At 40.5% G+C, this 16,648-nt stretch overlaps 1 protein-coding gene across 5 annotated transcripts in view; it reads left to right on the top strand.

Annotated features, from left to right (window-relative positions):
- Positions 1–16,648, top strand: part of EVC2 (EvC ciliary complex subunit 2) — a 168,672-nt gene that overhangs the window by 114,610 nt on the left and 37,414 nt on the right. For 4 of the 5 annotated variants that reach the window (XM_050947364.1, XM_050947363.1, XM_050947366.1 and 1 more), the window contains exon 16: positions 1,972–2,094. The exons of the other annotated variant lie outside the window; for it this stretch is intronic. In XM_050947364.1, coding sequence (XP_050803321.1) covers positions 1,972–2,094 — 123 coding nt within the window. The remainder of the gene's footprint in view (positions 1–1,971; positions 2,095–16,648) is intronic. 5 annotated transcript variants of the gene reach the window in all.

Below are 16,648 nucleotides of genomic sequence, written 5' to 3'. Positions count from 1 at the left end.
TATTTGTGGTTTGGGGTTGCTATTCTGGGGTGCATCAGAGCGTAACAGCCTCCTTTCCTATAAATACTTGATGCAGCTCAGAGTTGTTCAGAGATCCAATATACTTTCCACTTGCATAACAGATTCCCTGCCTCCTACAATGTGATTTGTGGTAGTTCAGTGCTCCGGTCATGCCATTAGCATCTTGACATTTAAAGATGCTTTTTAGGCAGAAATGAGAAAATACATTTCCTCCAGCCTTCCCTTCCTTTATAGACTAATTGTTCCAGGGTCCTATCTCCTATAATGGGAATAAGCAGAAAGCCAGGATGCGATCCATCTCTAAAGAGGCCCTTTCTGAACCCACAAATGTGTTATGTCTTCTCCCAGCCTATTGGACCTCCATATCCCAAGCTGAGACTCCTCTGGAGACATATCCACAATGCTGAGTCAGTCTTCTTCAGCATCTGGGACTCAGGCTGACTCTACTGCTGAGTCAGTTAGAGATTCTTTGAGGAAAAATCCAAGTCCACTATAATCCACTTAGAAAATTAAAATCTTGAGAGTTCGCTTTTATGTTCTAGAGTGGGTAATGGCTTGCTTTCAGACTTGCCTTTCCAAGAGGAGTATCATGACTTTCCCAGGGATGTACTCTTTCATTTTTTTTCCCAATGTCTGTAACAAAAGCTAGGGAATACTCATCTCACAAGAGGTCAGTTGGTGTAAAGAGGTCTGTCCCAGCCAGGAAAGCATTAGGTAATTGGGTAACACATTTTCTATTTGGCTATTTAACTTTGTGTAGAGGATGCTTAATTGCCTTGAATGTTATAAACTACAGATTAATTCATTACCTTAACTTTCTCCACAGAAAAAGAAACATGTCTCTTCTATGAATTGTAGGTCATAGCACTGTAACAAAGGGTGATATGTCTCCCCTCTGACCACAATTTGATTGACTGTTTTTCTTAATGTGTAAACTAACTTAGGCTAATTGCACTAAGGAATTAGCCTAGTTCAAAACCTTAATGATTTCCAAAATGCTCTGTATTTGAAAAGGGAAATGACTTTGCAGAGCCTTATAGTTGAACAGATGTTATCTTTTCTCTGAGAGTACATTACGCTTAGTTTATATTCTTGTAAAAAATACAAAGGTCAAGAATAATCAGATTACATAGTAGGGTGCTCCTTAATATTATTATGGCTCATCTGTGATTCATACAGTGCATTTTGAAAACAATTTAATTTTTAAATGAATATGATATCTTGTTCTTTTCTTATGGTGTTGAAAAAGGATGAGGAAAATTTCATTAAGTCATTGCATATAGCAGGGGTAGGCAACTTATGGCGCGGGTGCCGAAGGCAGCACACGAGCTGATTTTCAGTGGCACTCACACTGCCTGGGTCCTGGCCACTGGTCTGAGGGGCTCTGAATTTTAATTTAATTTTAAATGAAGCTTCTTAAACTTTTTAAAAACCTTATTTACTTTACATACAACAATTGTTTAGTTATATATTATAGACTTATAGAAAGAGACCGTCTAAAAATGTTAAAATGTATTATTGGCCTGCGAAACCTTAAATTAGAGTGAATAAATGAAGACTCAGCACACCAATTGTGAAAGGTTGCCAACCCCTGGCATATAGCATTCACTAAATGCTTGTGTAAAACCAAATTTGTCACTCCTATGCTAGCAGGGCAAAATTGCAATAATGCAACTTGGCAATTGCATCCTCTTTTCTTGGAAGGGATGAATATGTAAACCTGCGTTCAAAAAAGTTAGGCATATTTTGTGGCTTAATCTGAAATTACCGAATGGGTCCTCTGAAAGGTATAACTAGAACATATATTTCCAGGGAACATTTTGTCATGAAAGTCAGATTGCAGTTTTGTATTATTAACTGGGGAAATGCCCACAAACAGTAATAATACTAATACATAGTAATGTCATATAAGTTTAAAAAAATTTAATGATGTGATGACTATTTTTATAGCCACAGCCCAAGATCAAAAAACAACGATCCAAGAATAGAAATAAGATAGAAGTTCTGAAAAAATCTTTGGAGGATAAAATTCGCATCTATGACGAACCGATTACAGATGAAAATTTGAGCAAGGTAAATGTAAATGTTCTGTATAGAGCTCTGTACATTGATGCACAACAATTACAAAATAACAATAATTTCCTATAAATATGTGTAAGACCAAGACATAGAGAGGCATGGAGCTCAGACTGGATGATTATGATGGTCCCCTTCTGACCTTAAAGTCTATACATCTGTGATATGCATAAGTATGTAAAATATTTCATCTCTCTTTGTGCTCATCTCCTGGACTGTCAAGATTATGTTGCATTTAAAATAGATTATCACTTTGTGATTTTTGTTGTAAATGTTAGCGTTCATTTTGTTCCTGTGAAAGGTGGCAAGTTCCCTTGTCTGAATACTGGTGTTTCCTGTTTATCATAAGAACACAGTGATGAAGCCGCCACAAACAATGAGCTTCTAGAAAAATTTGTCATCTTTTCCTGTGGCAAACCCAGTGTCCCAGAGGTGCATGTACTGACCAAGACGAGCCTGGAGGAACTGGGGAATCTATCAGTTTGCTTTCCTCTCTCAGTAACAATGCTTATAGGGCAACCTGGAAAGTTTCTTCCTCTAGGAAAATGTTGTCAAAATATGTGACATTTGCTCTATTTTAAAGGAAAAATAATTTACTCTTTGGAAGTATTTTTAGGAGCAGCATAGATAAGTCTATTCTAACAGGGACGATTCGAGAGTATCAACATAGGGATGAACTGATGCAGAGACAAGGAAATCAGGGTTGCAGAATTTTGGCAAGGGACTCCCTGCAAGATCCAGAGAGCTCCCTCCAGTACGTCTGTGTCAGATCAGGGTATAACAATACATGTCCCTCTCAGCCCCTCCAGTGTGCCGGAAGTACTCTGCTCTAGAAAGCTCACTTCAAGGCTGAGAGAATGATTCAGGTTCCAGGTTGATTTGATCCTTGACCTCGCTACTGAAACAAGGATGCCTGTGATGATGATAGGAACATCTGTCCACAAGGAACTGAGTGTAGGCCATTACCTCATTTCACATAGATCACCAAAATCCTCCCTCATTAAAACTCAGATCCTCCTACTGAAACACAGCCTGAACAGCTGGGTTGGACTGGATGCATGAAGAGGAGGAATTCTCCCTGTGCCAGGAAAAACTAACCCTCCATGACCTCAGCACAGATAGAGAATAGAGTATCAGTACTGTAGCAGATCCCCAGGCTCCACATGTCTCTGAATCACCCATGTTCCACTCTCTTCAATGTGTATACACACAAGGAGCCCTTGTGAAGCAGGTTTAACACCACACAGGAGGTGCACACCCACTGCATAACTTCCACAGCTGCTGCTGCTGCTGCTACCTTGCACAATAGACCTATCAGAAGTGGGGTAAAAATTTCCCTTAGAGCCCAGTGTCTGTCCATTCAACTCAATAGTTTTGTCACTGACTTAATGGAGCAGGATCAAGCTCTGATAGCTCCAGCTCCACTGAAAGCCATGCTCACGGTTTTAGAGTATAAAGCCAGAGGGGCAGGGATCAACTTTTACTTTGGTTTTGTACAGTGACGATTAAGATAGGCACCTGCCTCTACTATAAGAGAAAGTAGAGTACCACCATAAGTATAATGATACTTACAGGAGGAAAGAATGGTCCTGCAATTAGAGCGCTAGCCTGGGACTTGGGTGACCCAGATTCAGCACCCTGCTCTGCCATAGCCTTCCCATGTGATAGTGTGCAAGTTACTTAATCTCTCCGTGCCGCTGTAAAATGCAGGTAATAGCCCTTCCTTACCTCACACAGGTGTTGTCAGGATAAAAGCATTAGACATTATGAGATGGGTGCTGAGATACTATAGTAACGGGTATCATATGAATACCATAGATAAATAATACAAATAATAATCTGTTAAATGATTGCCTTGTTAAGATTAGTTTTCATATATTTGAGATAGACAGTGTAGTTTGTTTTATTACATTTCCTGCAATCTGTATATCCTTTACCAGGAGGCCAAAGGGAATAGGAAATACTGGATGCGGTATTTATGGACAGTTCTGCTTTAATGTGACACTAATATTTTGAGGCAGTAAATGTCCTTGATTTGTGTAACTGCTATAGCCCTTTTTATCATTTAATTAATGGAGAGTTTATTTCAATTTAGATACAGCACCAGGCTCACTCTGGAGTTCTTTTATAATGTCCTTGCCTGTCTTCTTTTGAATTGAGCTGCATGTTAGCTACCAAAGGCCACCTACTTTATCCCAATGAGGAGAGTAGATTATTATTAAGGAAAATGATCACATATAATCACTAGTATACCAGATGTAACTAAAAGCCTTACCTTGTGAGTATAAATAAAGTTTTTTATTCTTCCCCATTGCAATTCATTGTCATTCAAATTCCTACCCATTCGTATTTTTTTACATTTGTTTTCTGTAATATAAAGGGTTTTCCTCTTCTCACTCACCATTGCTATCCAAAATTTTATGATCCATTCGGGAGGGCGAGGGAGAAATGTAAAAATGGAACAATGTTAAATCTTACTACTTTTCCATTGACTACTGCCACTTCCTACTATCCTGCTGAGTGTTTTTTTTGACAATTTGATTGCTGTGTGTAAGAGTTGGCTCTGAGCTGCTCAGTGCTGCAGAAGGCTCCTGAACTCGGTGAGTAGAAGTGATGCCTGAAGAAGAAAGAAGCAAGGGGATATAGTCTTTCTTACAGTCTTCCAAGAGGGCTGTGAGAGCAAGGATTATAGATAGGAGGTAATGTGTTGGGAGGATATGGAAAGAGTTTTGAGCCCTGATTCTGAGAGGTACCTGCAAATCTGTTATATAGGTTTCCAGATTGGACTCAATCAGGATATGTCCTTCCTTCTCTAGTTGTGTCTTAGTTGCTCAGCTTTCAAGCTGTCCCATGTACATGGCATGAGGAAGTGACAGTTGTACAAGACAAAAGACAGGCAAGAGGCGTTATAAAAGAGATCCAATACGAGTCTGGTGCTGTTCTGCAGATAAGCAAGAAGACTATAGGACTTACAGAAATCAAGCACAAAATATTTACAACTTTTAGCAAGATGAGCCTCTGTCCCTAACTAGGGCCTCTTGGTACTATTGGATTGCAAGTAGTAATTAATATTAATTATAGATGTCATTAAAAATGAAGGTCAGTGCATCTTAGGATCAATTCCTTTATTGGTAAAAATTAAGTGAGAGAGAAATGACACTGGTAGCAACTAGAGTCCATAACGAATATGGAAATTGAAAGTTAATGAATGGTTTCAAGTGAAGGGCTTATTTTCATGGATTTATGTTGTTCAGTTACATTTAAAGAAAGTCGGTTAATTAGGAAATTGCAGATGGAATCAGCAGCAGGAGAGTATGTCGAAGATGCATAACTTGATGCATTTGCAGCAATGATCCGAGGAATGGAAAACTTACCTTATGAGAGGAGACTCAAAGAGCTTGGCTCAATTAGCCTAACCAAAGAAAGGCTGAGGAGAGATATGATTGCTTTCTATAAATACATCAGAGGGATAAATACCAGGGAGGGAGAGGCATTATTTAAGTAAAGTGCCAATGTGAACGGAAGACCAAATGGATATAAACTGGCCATCAACAAGTTTAGGCTTCAAGTTAGGCAAAGATTTCTAACCGTCAGAAATGTTTCAGAGTGGTAGCGGTGTTAGTCTGTATCAGCAAAAAGAACAAGGAGTATTTGTGGCACCTTAGAGACTAACACATTTATTTGAGCATAAGCTTTCGTGGGCTAAAAACCCACTTCATCAGATGCATGGAGTGGAAAATACAGTAGGAAGATAGATAGATAGTTAGATAGATAGATACACACACACACACACACACACACACACACACACACAAGAGAACATAGAAGATGGGAGTTGCCATACCAACGGGTAATGAAATAAATCAATTAAGATGGGCTATTATCAGCAGGAGAAAAAAAACTTTTGTAGTGATAATCAGGATGGCCCATTTCAAACAATTGACAAGAAGGTGTGAGTAACAGTAGTGGGAAAATTAGCATGGGGAAATAGTTTTTAGTTTGTGTAATTACCTATCCGCTCCCAGTCTTTATTCAAGCCTAATTTAATGGTGTCCGGTTTGCAGATTAATTCCAGTTCTGCAGTTTCTTGTTGGAATCTGTTTTTGAAGGTTTTTTTCATTGAAGAATTGCCACTTTTAGGTCTGTAATTGAGTGTAAATTTTCCCATGCTAATTTCCCCCCTACTGTTACACCTTCTTGTCAACTGTTTGAAATAGGCTGTCCTATTTTTTTCCTCCTGCTGATAATAGTCCACCTTAATTGATTTGTCTTGTTAGAGTTGGTATGGCAACGCCCATCTTTTCATGTTCTCTGTGTATGTGTGTATATATATATATATATATATATATATATATATATATATATATATATATATATATATATAATACACCTACTGTATTTTCCACTCCATGCATCTGATGAAGTGGGTTTTAGCCCACGAAAGCTTTTGCCCTTGTTCTTTTTTCATCAGAGGAGTGAAGTTCTGGAATAGCCTGCCAAGTGGAGCAGTGGGGGCAAAAAAACCTAACTTGGTTAAAGACTGAGCTTGATAAATTTATGGAGGGGATGGTATGATGAAACTGCCGACAATGGTATTAGCTGATCTGCGACTGCTAACAGCAACTCTCTCCAACAGCCAGTGATGGGACACTAGATGGGGTGGGCTCTGAGTTATTACAGAGAATTTTTTCCCAGGTATCTGGCTGGTGAGTCTTGCCCACATGCTCAGGGTCTAACTGAACACCATATATGGGGTTGGTAAGGAATTTTCCCCCAGGTCACATTGGCAAAGACCCTGGGGGCAGTTTCGCCTTCCTCTGCAGCATGGGATACAGGTCACTTGCAGGTTTAAACTAGTGTAAATTGTGGATTCTATGTGACTTGAAGTCTTTAAACCATAATGTGAGGACTTCAGTAGCTCATCCAGAGGTTAGGGATCTATTACAGGAGTGAGTTGGTGAGATTCTGCGGCCTGCGATGTGCAAGAGGACAGCAGTGGTTCCAAAACTTGGGTTTGTGAAATGTTACAGGGGATTCTTGGGGAAAAAATTCCCTAATGGAGAACAGAGCAGTCCCTAGAGATCCCGGGCAGCATGGGGCCAGCAGCCTGGAGCCCCAGGACTTTCAAGAGTTAAGCAGATCAAAGCAAGCATATCTTTTACATTGAGGAGATTTAAACTTCAAAACTTCTTATAAGAAATGGAAAGGGAGGTGGATATTTTTTGCTGTTTTTAAAATTAAATAGGTCGCTAGTATTGTTTTAAAAATTATTATGAAGAACAAGTTTAAGCTTTGTTGTAATGTGCCTTGTTTGCCTGGATTGCTCAAGACCTGATTGCTTGTGTAGGAGGAACTCCTTGAGTTGGCTTCTTAAATACCTTCATGCTGTTTTACATCTGATACTCCTTGATGAAACCTAGGAGCCTTGTCTTATAACAGGCTTATTCAAAGTGATACAAGCTGCGAAAGTGAGATCTTGGAAGCGTGTTGCCATTTTCATAATGTAATAAAAATACTGCAATGATAAATAATTAATAATAAATAGTGTGTAATAAGCATGTCATAAAAACAAATTTTATATTTCCAAAAGCACTGCTTTTATAATTTGTACCCGGGTAAAGGAGAAAATCCCTGGAAATATTCATTTTTAGGAGGGGGTTCATGAGACTTGACATTTTAGTGAAAGGGATTCACAAGTTGTTTAAGTTTGGGAACCACTGGACTAGATGATCATGTTGGTCCATTCTGACCTTAAAGTCTTTAGATTGTTATAGTAAGAACCAGCATTTTATATGCTGGTTTACTCTGTCTAGTGCTACAGTAGTCCTCCGCTTTTGGCCAGGGGTTATTTAATTGAGGATTCAGAGTTTGACCCATCTTCCACTGAAGTACGTAAATAAAAAGTGGCTGAACACACTTGAGTGCATCCCCATTAGACAATAACATGTTTCTTATTGTGGATGGTGCTTAATAACATGCAAGTGGAATCCAAATTTCTACTTCCTCTGGCTATTTTGTTTCTAATTCATATAATATACCAAATTGGATGGAGATCCACAAAACCTTACAATGTTGAATCATCTGATTCTCATACTGAGTTGCAACAAAAGTGTGTATACTTCTGCCAGTGACTGTCACTTTTTTTCCCTTCAGATTCCACAACTATCAAAGCTCACATCGTTGCCTCAGCTTTAAAGTGAACGTGAGCTATCAAGCTGTATTTTCTTGCTGTTCATTATTTTAATGAGTTTGAAACCTGTATTGATGGTGATCAGTCATTTACTCATTCATCCATGCATTATTCATTCATTCACTTCCAGACTTCATGCATGTATAATTCATTAAATCCTACATCTAAAAGTGAGCTTCCTGTGAAGAGAGGGAAACATTTAGTCCTACTGTGTTTATACTTCTGTCATAATAATTTTGCGTAGCTTTTTACAGGTGCACTATAAACCTCTTTGAAGACATTCCTTGCCCCACAGAGACCCCTCAAATGTTACTGCCATTGTACCTTATGAAACAAATCATGCTTCAAGCATGTTTTTCTCATTTTGAAGATATTGCAAAAATAAAATGAATTCTGGTAGTTAGTATCCTGCACTTGTACATAAAAGCTGGAAGAAAACAATGGGCCAGATTCTCAATTTACATAAATTATCATAGCTCCATTACGTCAGTGGACCTACAACTGTTCACACCAGCTGAGGAACTGGCCTAATATGTTTAATGGACGGCATAACAGAAGCAGTTAGCATGCTGGCTTAGGACTTGAGAGACCACAGTTCAGTTCCTTGCTGTGCCACAGGCTTCCTGTATGACTTGAGCAAGTCACTTAGGGCAAGGCTTTTAAAGGTATAACTGTGCCTATTTGCTTCTTTAAGCACCTAAGTACCTTTAAAAATCTGGCCCTTAATGTCTCTCTGTGTCTCAGTTCTTGGTCTGTAACTGCACTTGAGAGTTTTCTCACTGACTTTAGTGGGGCCAAGATTTTACCTTTGGCCTCTTGTTTCAAGCTGGGCATCCCAAAATTGAAGCACCCCAAATCATTAATACTTTGTCGAGCACCCTTTCCAAAGAAGTCTTAGCTCATTGCAAGTCAATATGCTCAGGTTAAAGGTAGGTCTACAATGTAATCAGAGCTGATACTCTGATTCAGACAGGAGGGAATTTACTAGGAGCTCCTCAAAGATCAGTCTTGGGACCAGTCTTATTCGATATTTTTTTTAATGACCTTGACACACAAATTAGGAGTGTGTTTATGAAATTTGCTGATGACACTAAGGTGGGAGGCCTCATCAATACAGATGAGGACAAGACATTACACAGGAAGTTCTGGGTGGCCCTGAAAACTGGAGTTGCAGAAATGGGATGAAGATCAATTGTACAAAGTGCAAAGTCATGCACTTAGGATCTAATATGAAGAATTTCTGCTGCAAGGGGGGCTCATCAGTTGGAAGCGATGGAGGAGAGAGACTTGAGTGTGTGAATCAATCACAGGATGACTATGAGCCACCAATGTAATGCAGCTGTGAAAAAGGCAAATGCAATCCTAGGATGTATGAGGCATTTCCAGCAGCAATAGAGAAGTATTTAATGTCATTGTACAAGACACTGGTAAGACCTCACGTGGAATACCATGTACAGTTCTGGTAAACATATTCAAGAAAGATTAATTTAAACTGGAACAGGTTCAGAAAAAAGCTACTAGGATGATCAGGGGAATGGAAGGCCTATCTTATAAGAGGATACTGGAAGAGCTTGGCTTGTTTAAGTCTAGCAAAAAAGAAGACCTGAGGTGAGTTACGATTGCTTTCTATACATACATTAAGGGGGTAAATACCAGAGAGAGTGAAGAGCTATTTAAGCTAAAAGACAATGCTGGCACAAGAACAAACATATAAATGGGGCCAGAACAAATTCTGGCTGGATATTAGAAGGTTTCTATTCACCAGAAGGATGAGGTTCTGGAACAGTCTCCCAATAGGATTTGTAGGGGCAAATAACATAAAAAGTTTTAAGAGAGAGCTGTACAAGTTTCTAAGTGTAATTGTATGATAGGGTTATTTGTGATGGTAGGGGGCAGGGCTTGACAGCCCTGGGGCTCACTTCAGGAACAAGATTATAAACCAGAAGCTCATGCTTCAGAGATTCAGCCAGCCCCCAGCAGGAGTCAGGAAGGGATTCTCCCTCCCCTCTCCACCTCCATGTATTCTGAGAGGATTTCTTTTATCTTCTTCCTCTGAAGTATCAGGAGAAGGGCACAGCTGGAGATGGGACATTGTGGAGTAGGTCAAGGCCTCTGAGGTGACACTGAACATTCTCTTTCTCAGACACTTGGCTGGCTGGTTCTTGCTCACAAGCTCAGAGTCTAATTGATCACCATATGTAGGGTATAGGTTTTTTTTTTGCCTTCCTCTTGAGCATAGGGATGCGGGTCACTTGCCAGGATTATTTGGGTATACGTCATATAATTCTTTCCTTGCCATTGCAGGGGCCTCGGCCTCTGGTTCATCTTAGTCTTTCCTATACTCTGCCTGTGGCACATAATATTCTAGTTTCCTGTGAGTTGTAATACTCTGGTTTCATTTCAGTTGAGTGAGTGTGCAGGTGCTGGGTGGTGCTATACAGGAGATCAGACTAGGACCTGGTCTACACTACAAAGTTAGGTCGACATAAGAACATCAGAATTGCCATACTGGGTCACACCACAGGTCCATCTAGCCCAAGATCCTGTCTTCCAACAGTGGCTAATGCCAGGTGCCCCAGAGAGAATGAACAGAACAGGTAATCACCAAGTGATCCATCCCCTGTTTCCCATTCCCAGCTTCTGGCAAACAGAGGGTAAGAACAGCATCCCTGCCCATCCTGGCTAATAGCCATTGATTGACCTATCCTCCACGAATTTATCTAGTTCTTTTTTGAACCCCTGTTAGTTTTGAGCTTCACAACATCCTCTAGCAAAGAGTTCCACACCCATAAGCTGTGTTAAGTGGATTCAATAATGTATGTGTCTACACTATCGAGTCCCTTCCGCCCACCTAAGTGGCCTGTAAAATTGACTTCTGTATTCCACCTCCACGAGAGGCATTGTGCTTGATTCAACATCCATGGATCAACATGGGGATAGTTTAGGCACTGCATTGTGTAATTCGAATGAATTGGCTTCCAGAAGGTGTCCCACAGTGCTCCACTGTGACCACTCTGGAGAGCACTTTCAACTCCACTGCACGTCAGTTAGGTACACAGGAAACAGCTGCTCCCATGGTAAAGCCCAGAGAACTTTTGAATTTTCGTTTCCTGTTTGATCAGCGTGGAGAGCTCGTCAGCACAGCTACAGCACATGGAGACTCAAGGCCACAAATGCACTCCAGCAGGGAGTACACAGGAGGCACTGGATCTTATTGCTGTGTGGAGAGAAGAGTCTGTGCAGGCAGAGCTCCAATCTAGTGGTCCCTTCTGGCCTTTAACTCCATCACTGCAGCATATGTAGACACACCTGACTTAGCTTTGATCTAGCTAGCGTGGGTACGGATAGCAGTGACGCTGTGACGGCACAGGCTAACTGCTCAAGTACAAACCCAACCCAAGGTGCTGCAGCTTATCTGCTCTTGTTATTAGAGCTAATTACATCAGAGCTCTCTACGTGTGTTGTAACCACACTTCTGATTGCAGCGTAGACATATGCTAAAAAAGGTTCAGTTTTTTGCCTCGGTATTGAAGTAAGGCACAGTCCTGCCACCTGGCCTTTTTTGCACAGCTAGTTCATAAGTAAGAGTATCTTGAAACAACATTCTGAATTTTGAAAGGAAGTTCACTTCGACATGATAAAAAAAATTCTGATTCATGGTGGAATTGGCTGTCTTGTATAATCTAAATCTAAATCCTGATTTGCATGATGTTCTGTGGACGTTTTTATCTTTATTTGATTTCCTATCAGGGCTGCTGGAATGCAGTATACATCTCTGAATGCTCATGAACTGCTGAATTGTGAGGAAATGAAAGAAATGGTGACGTTATTAGCATTTCAATGGAAAGCATTGTGCAGAGAACAAAGGGCCTCAATTCCATTTTAACAGGTTTCTTACCTTTCTGCAAAGCATATACAGACTTTTCTGTAGTTTGAGTTCTCCCTTATACAAACTGAGACATAAAAATGAGAAACGGGTATGTCTGGGCCCAGACTCAGACACTTGGGCTGTTCTCCAGATAATAGAGGCAGCTCAGATTTGTCCAGAGGTTTGCCCACACCCCTTCCACCTTCACTCCCATTTTCTACCACTGGCTATTCAAAAACAACAATAGTTCAGCAATCCTGCTTTATCCTTTAGCATCCTGGCTTTGCAGGATAATATTGGGGGTAGGCAGTGGGCAGTATTCTTCCCACTCACTCGCCCTTCCTGCCCCCAATCCTCCTTCATGTATGAGATGAATGAATGAGAGCAGCTGCTGAGCTACTTCCCTGCCCCCCTATGGCAGAGACATTTAAACAGATCGGCAGAAAACAAGCCCAGGTAGTGCATGCACCATGTGTAAGGAGACCTCAGGACCCGCAGCAGGAGGGCTCTGCTACTATTGTTCCCAGCCTGCAGACCTTTACTCTGCCAGGAGGAAAGTGCTGAGAATATGGATTTACTTTGTTGGGCCTCCCACACCAGTGGACGCACTCTGCAAGGGCAGGTCCATTCTTTTCAGCCCGTAGGACTCAGTAAACTTCATTATCCTCACTGGTCAAGGCCTCTCTGAAGTAAGTCTAAAAACTTCCCCCAATGCCCTGGTCCAGTCCGCTTCTAGAGGGGAAAGGCCCAGATCCCCATCCCGGATTCTTTAGGGATGTCTACACTGTGATAAAAAACTGTGGCACAGAGTCTGAGTCTGGGTCAGCTGACTCAGGCTTGCAGGGCTTGGGCTTCGGGGCTAAAAACTGCAGTGTATCTGTAGGACCCACCCCCTGCCGGGTCTCAGAGCCCAGCTCTGGCATGAGTCCAAATATCTAAACTTCAATGTTATAGCCCAGTAAACCCAAATCAACTCACTTGGGTCAGTCATGATCTTTTATTGCAGTGTAAACATACCCTAAGTGACCAGTGGAGCCATTTAACATCATTTTTGACTCTCCTTCACAAGAGGAGTATTTAGGGTCTCTAAGGGACATTTCCCTCTGCTTCTTCCTCTGCCAGTACTGAGACTTACTGTGCTTATGGTTTGTTTTGTTAAGTGTTTCAGTATTGTAAAGAAGCATTTGTGCAGGTTGGCAATTTCCCTCACATGTTGAGCTGTCTGCAGCATTCAAACTTCTGACGCACTCCAGCTGCCCCTTTGCAAAACTGTCTGATCTTCTTGAGATGCATACAGGTACAGAGAAAGTATTGACTGCACAGTTGGGAAAAGATGATCATGAAACAACTCTTCCTTATTCCTGTCACAGAAAAATGTGGTAAACTGAATACAGGGCATAAGTAAAGACAGAACAGTACCAACTCCATGCATTCAAAAACCATGAGCTGGGCCCCAAAATCATGCAATTTTTTGAAATAATAGATGTTGCATTCTTTTTGTTTTCCTTCTGGCAAATTTTTCAAGCTTTTCTCCACAACCATAAGGATTTAAAATTGTATTATTTTAATGAATACTGCGATTCCTATGTAATCAATGGATTCCAGAAGCTGGGTCTTTAATGAAAAACATCAGCAATCACAAGACTCACAATAAAACCATGGAAATTGACAATACTGTATCACCACAGCCAATCAGTTTACTTCAAAGTAAACTAACACGGCTACCCCTCTGATACTTGACACCAGTAGGGTTAAGATACGTTTTCTGTCTGTTAAGGCATATTTATTCTAGTAATATCTAGAAAGTACCTGTTGCATGCACCTTGCCTCTTTAGTAGAGCTTTGTACCACAGGTGCTGACTTTCCAAAGTGCCGGGGGGTACTCCACCCCTGGCTGTGCCCGAGGTCCTGCCCCCACTCCACCCCTTCCCCAAGGCCCCACCCCACCTCTTCCCACCCATCTCTGCCTCTCCTGCCCAATTCTGCCCCCTGCCCTGAGCGCACCGCATCCTCGCTCCTTCCCCCTCCCACCCAGAGCCTCTTGCATGCCATGAAACAGCTGATTGTGTTGGGCTGGAGGCATGGGGAGGGAGGGAGAGGTGCTGATCTGTGGGGCCCGCCGACAGGCAGGAAGTGCTGTGTGAGGGTGAGCTCATAAAGGGGTTGCCAGTGTGTGCTCCGCACTCACCATTTTTTCCCCATGGGTGCTCCAGCCCCGGAGCATCCACAGAGTCCGCGCCTATGCTTTGTACTGCTAGGCTTAGTTGATGATAGTCAGAAGAATTTTCTGCAGATAACTTTCTTCCTCTGGTGTTCAAGGACATCCCATATAATTCAATGGAAATTTTAGATAATGTCACGTGAATCCTCTTGAATAAGATTTGGTTAGAAATCACATTTTGAATTTAGCTTTCTATATTGGATAACAAAATTTGAATGATATGCGATCCGCTCTCGACAGCAGTCTTGTCAGTAATAATGCCAGAGAAAAATTCATGTGCATCACATTACCTGAGTGTCATTTTAGGGCTCTGAAAAACCTTGTGACAGTCTGCTAAATTATGCTTAAAAGGTAATGAATGGGGTTAATATGTTATTTCATATAATTCTGATTAGCATAAGTAGAAAGGTGATATGGTTATGATGTTTGAGAATAACTATGCATTGTCTCTGTTCATACTGCAGAGATAACTAGGGATATAGAGCCAGATCCTCAGGTGGTGTAAATTGTAATTATTGACTTCAGTCTAGGCGTCAGGCTATTCCAGTGTACTCCAGTTGAGCATCAGGCCCATAGTCTCCTTCACATGTTAACAAATAATTCTCATTACCATTAACAGGAGTGGTGGGCTCACCACAAGGAGACAATCCTACAAAATGTCTTATTGGAGAGAAGGAAGGATTTATGTTAATTTGAAACACCTTGGAATTAATTAGCTTTAAACACAACTCCTTTGATATATAATAACTTCAGTATTTTATAACCCGAAACTTGTATGATACCTTACATCTGAGAATCTCAGAGCACTTCAAAAGCAATAATCTATGTCCTTGGATGATGATAGTGATGGTGGTGGTGATGATGATAAAAAAACTCATTGGATTAGGAAAGTATTAATTAAATCCTTGGATTATAATAATAATAAACTCAATGGATTAGGAATGCATTATTCCTGTTTTACAGATAGGTGAACATACATAGAGAGATTAAGGCCCAAATATTCAAATGTCTGCTAATTTGAAATGCCTCAAGTTTTGGGTTCCTGATTTAAGATACCAAGCTCCTGATTTTGGAGATGTTGAACAGTCACAGCTCCCACTAACTTCAATTGATTTTTTTGGCAGCTATGAAAATCAAGACCTGCATATCTAATGTTGTGCATCTGAAAACCTAAGCACCAAAAGTTAGTGGACAATTTTGAAAATTTGGGCCCTTGTGAATTGCTCAAAATCATAAAGGAAGATTGTGTGGCAAAAATCAGTCAACAATTCAGATCTCTTGATTCCCTGTGCTTTAACCACAAGATCACTGTCTCACACACAATACCCAGAACTATTACTAATCTTTGGGTATTTTCTAAACACATCAGTGCAAGATGAAAAAAAACCTCCTCTGACATACCTTTACCTACTAGTCATTGAATCTTTTTTTCCCATTATCTGTACTGTGACATACACAGAGATTTTTCAGTCTCAAGTAAGGCAGAAATAGGAGAGAAGTAACCATCTGAGCACTGAATCCAAGTAATGGTAACTGAACGATCCCATCCCACATGGTGTTGCAAAGAAGCAGACATCAGCTGATGCAGGCATGGGAAAGAACATAAATATGTTCAAAGTTCCAGATGTGGCTACAGTCAGGTACCATAATCACTGGTGGCAATAAATTCATCCAAAACATATTAAAGTTTTTGAAATGTCTCCTATGAGGCTCCCATTCTGCAATAGATACTAGTTTTTATTATTTGTACTACATTAGCATTGGGAGGCCAGGGTTGTGCTAAACTAAAACACAGTCCCTTCCCAAGAAAGCCTATGGTTTAAATTTAAGACAAGAGACAGCCATGGATGGGACAAAAAGACAGGGAGAGCACAGGGGGCTGCCCTGCACAGTAATAGAAACAGTAAAAGTGTCAAGGTTCTGCAATGATAGTAATGCATTTTAAAATTTGTCACTTACTTTAGATAATGATATTTCAGCATATGCAGGTTTTTCGCCAAGTATAGTGAATTGTGGGGCTTACATGAAATTCTGAGACAATATTATCTAAGGCAAACTTATGTATATGACCACTGTAGCTAAGAAATCTGAATTTTGTTTTAAAGAAAACAAATATTTTAAATAAAATTAATGGTTTTATGTGTTAAGTATGTACAAGCAATGACTGTTCTTTTTCTCTCTCCTCCTCTTCACCCCACCCCGGATAATTTCCTTGCGTATTATGTCAATCGTGTGACAGCAAATAATTATATATATTTTAAATACCCTAAAA

Source organism: Gopherus flavomarginatus, chromosome 3 (genome assembly GCF_025201925.1).
Source record: "Gopherus flavomarginatus isolate rGopFla2 chromosome 3, rGopFla2.mat.asm, whole genome shotgun sequence".
NCBI classification, from domain to species: Eukaryota; Metazoa; Chordata; order Testudines; family Testudinidae; genus Gopherus; species Gopherus flavomarginatus.
Note: the sequence above shows the minus strand (reverse complement) of the source record. Positions and strands in the feature narration are given on the sequence as shown.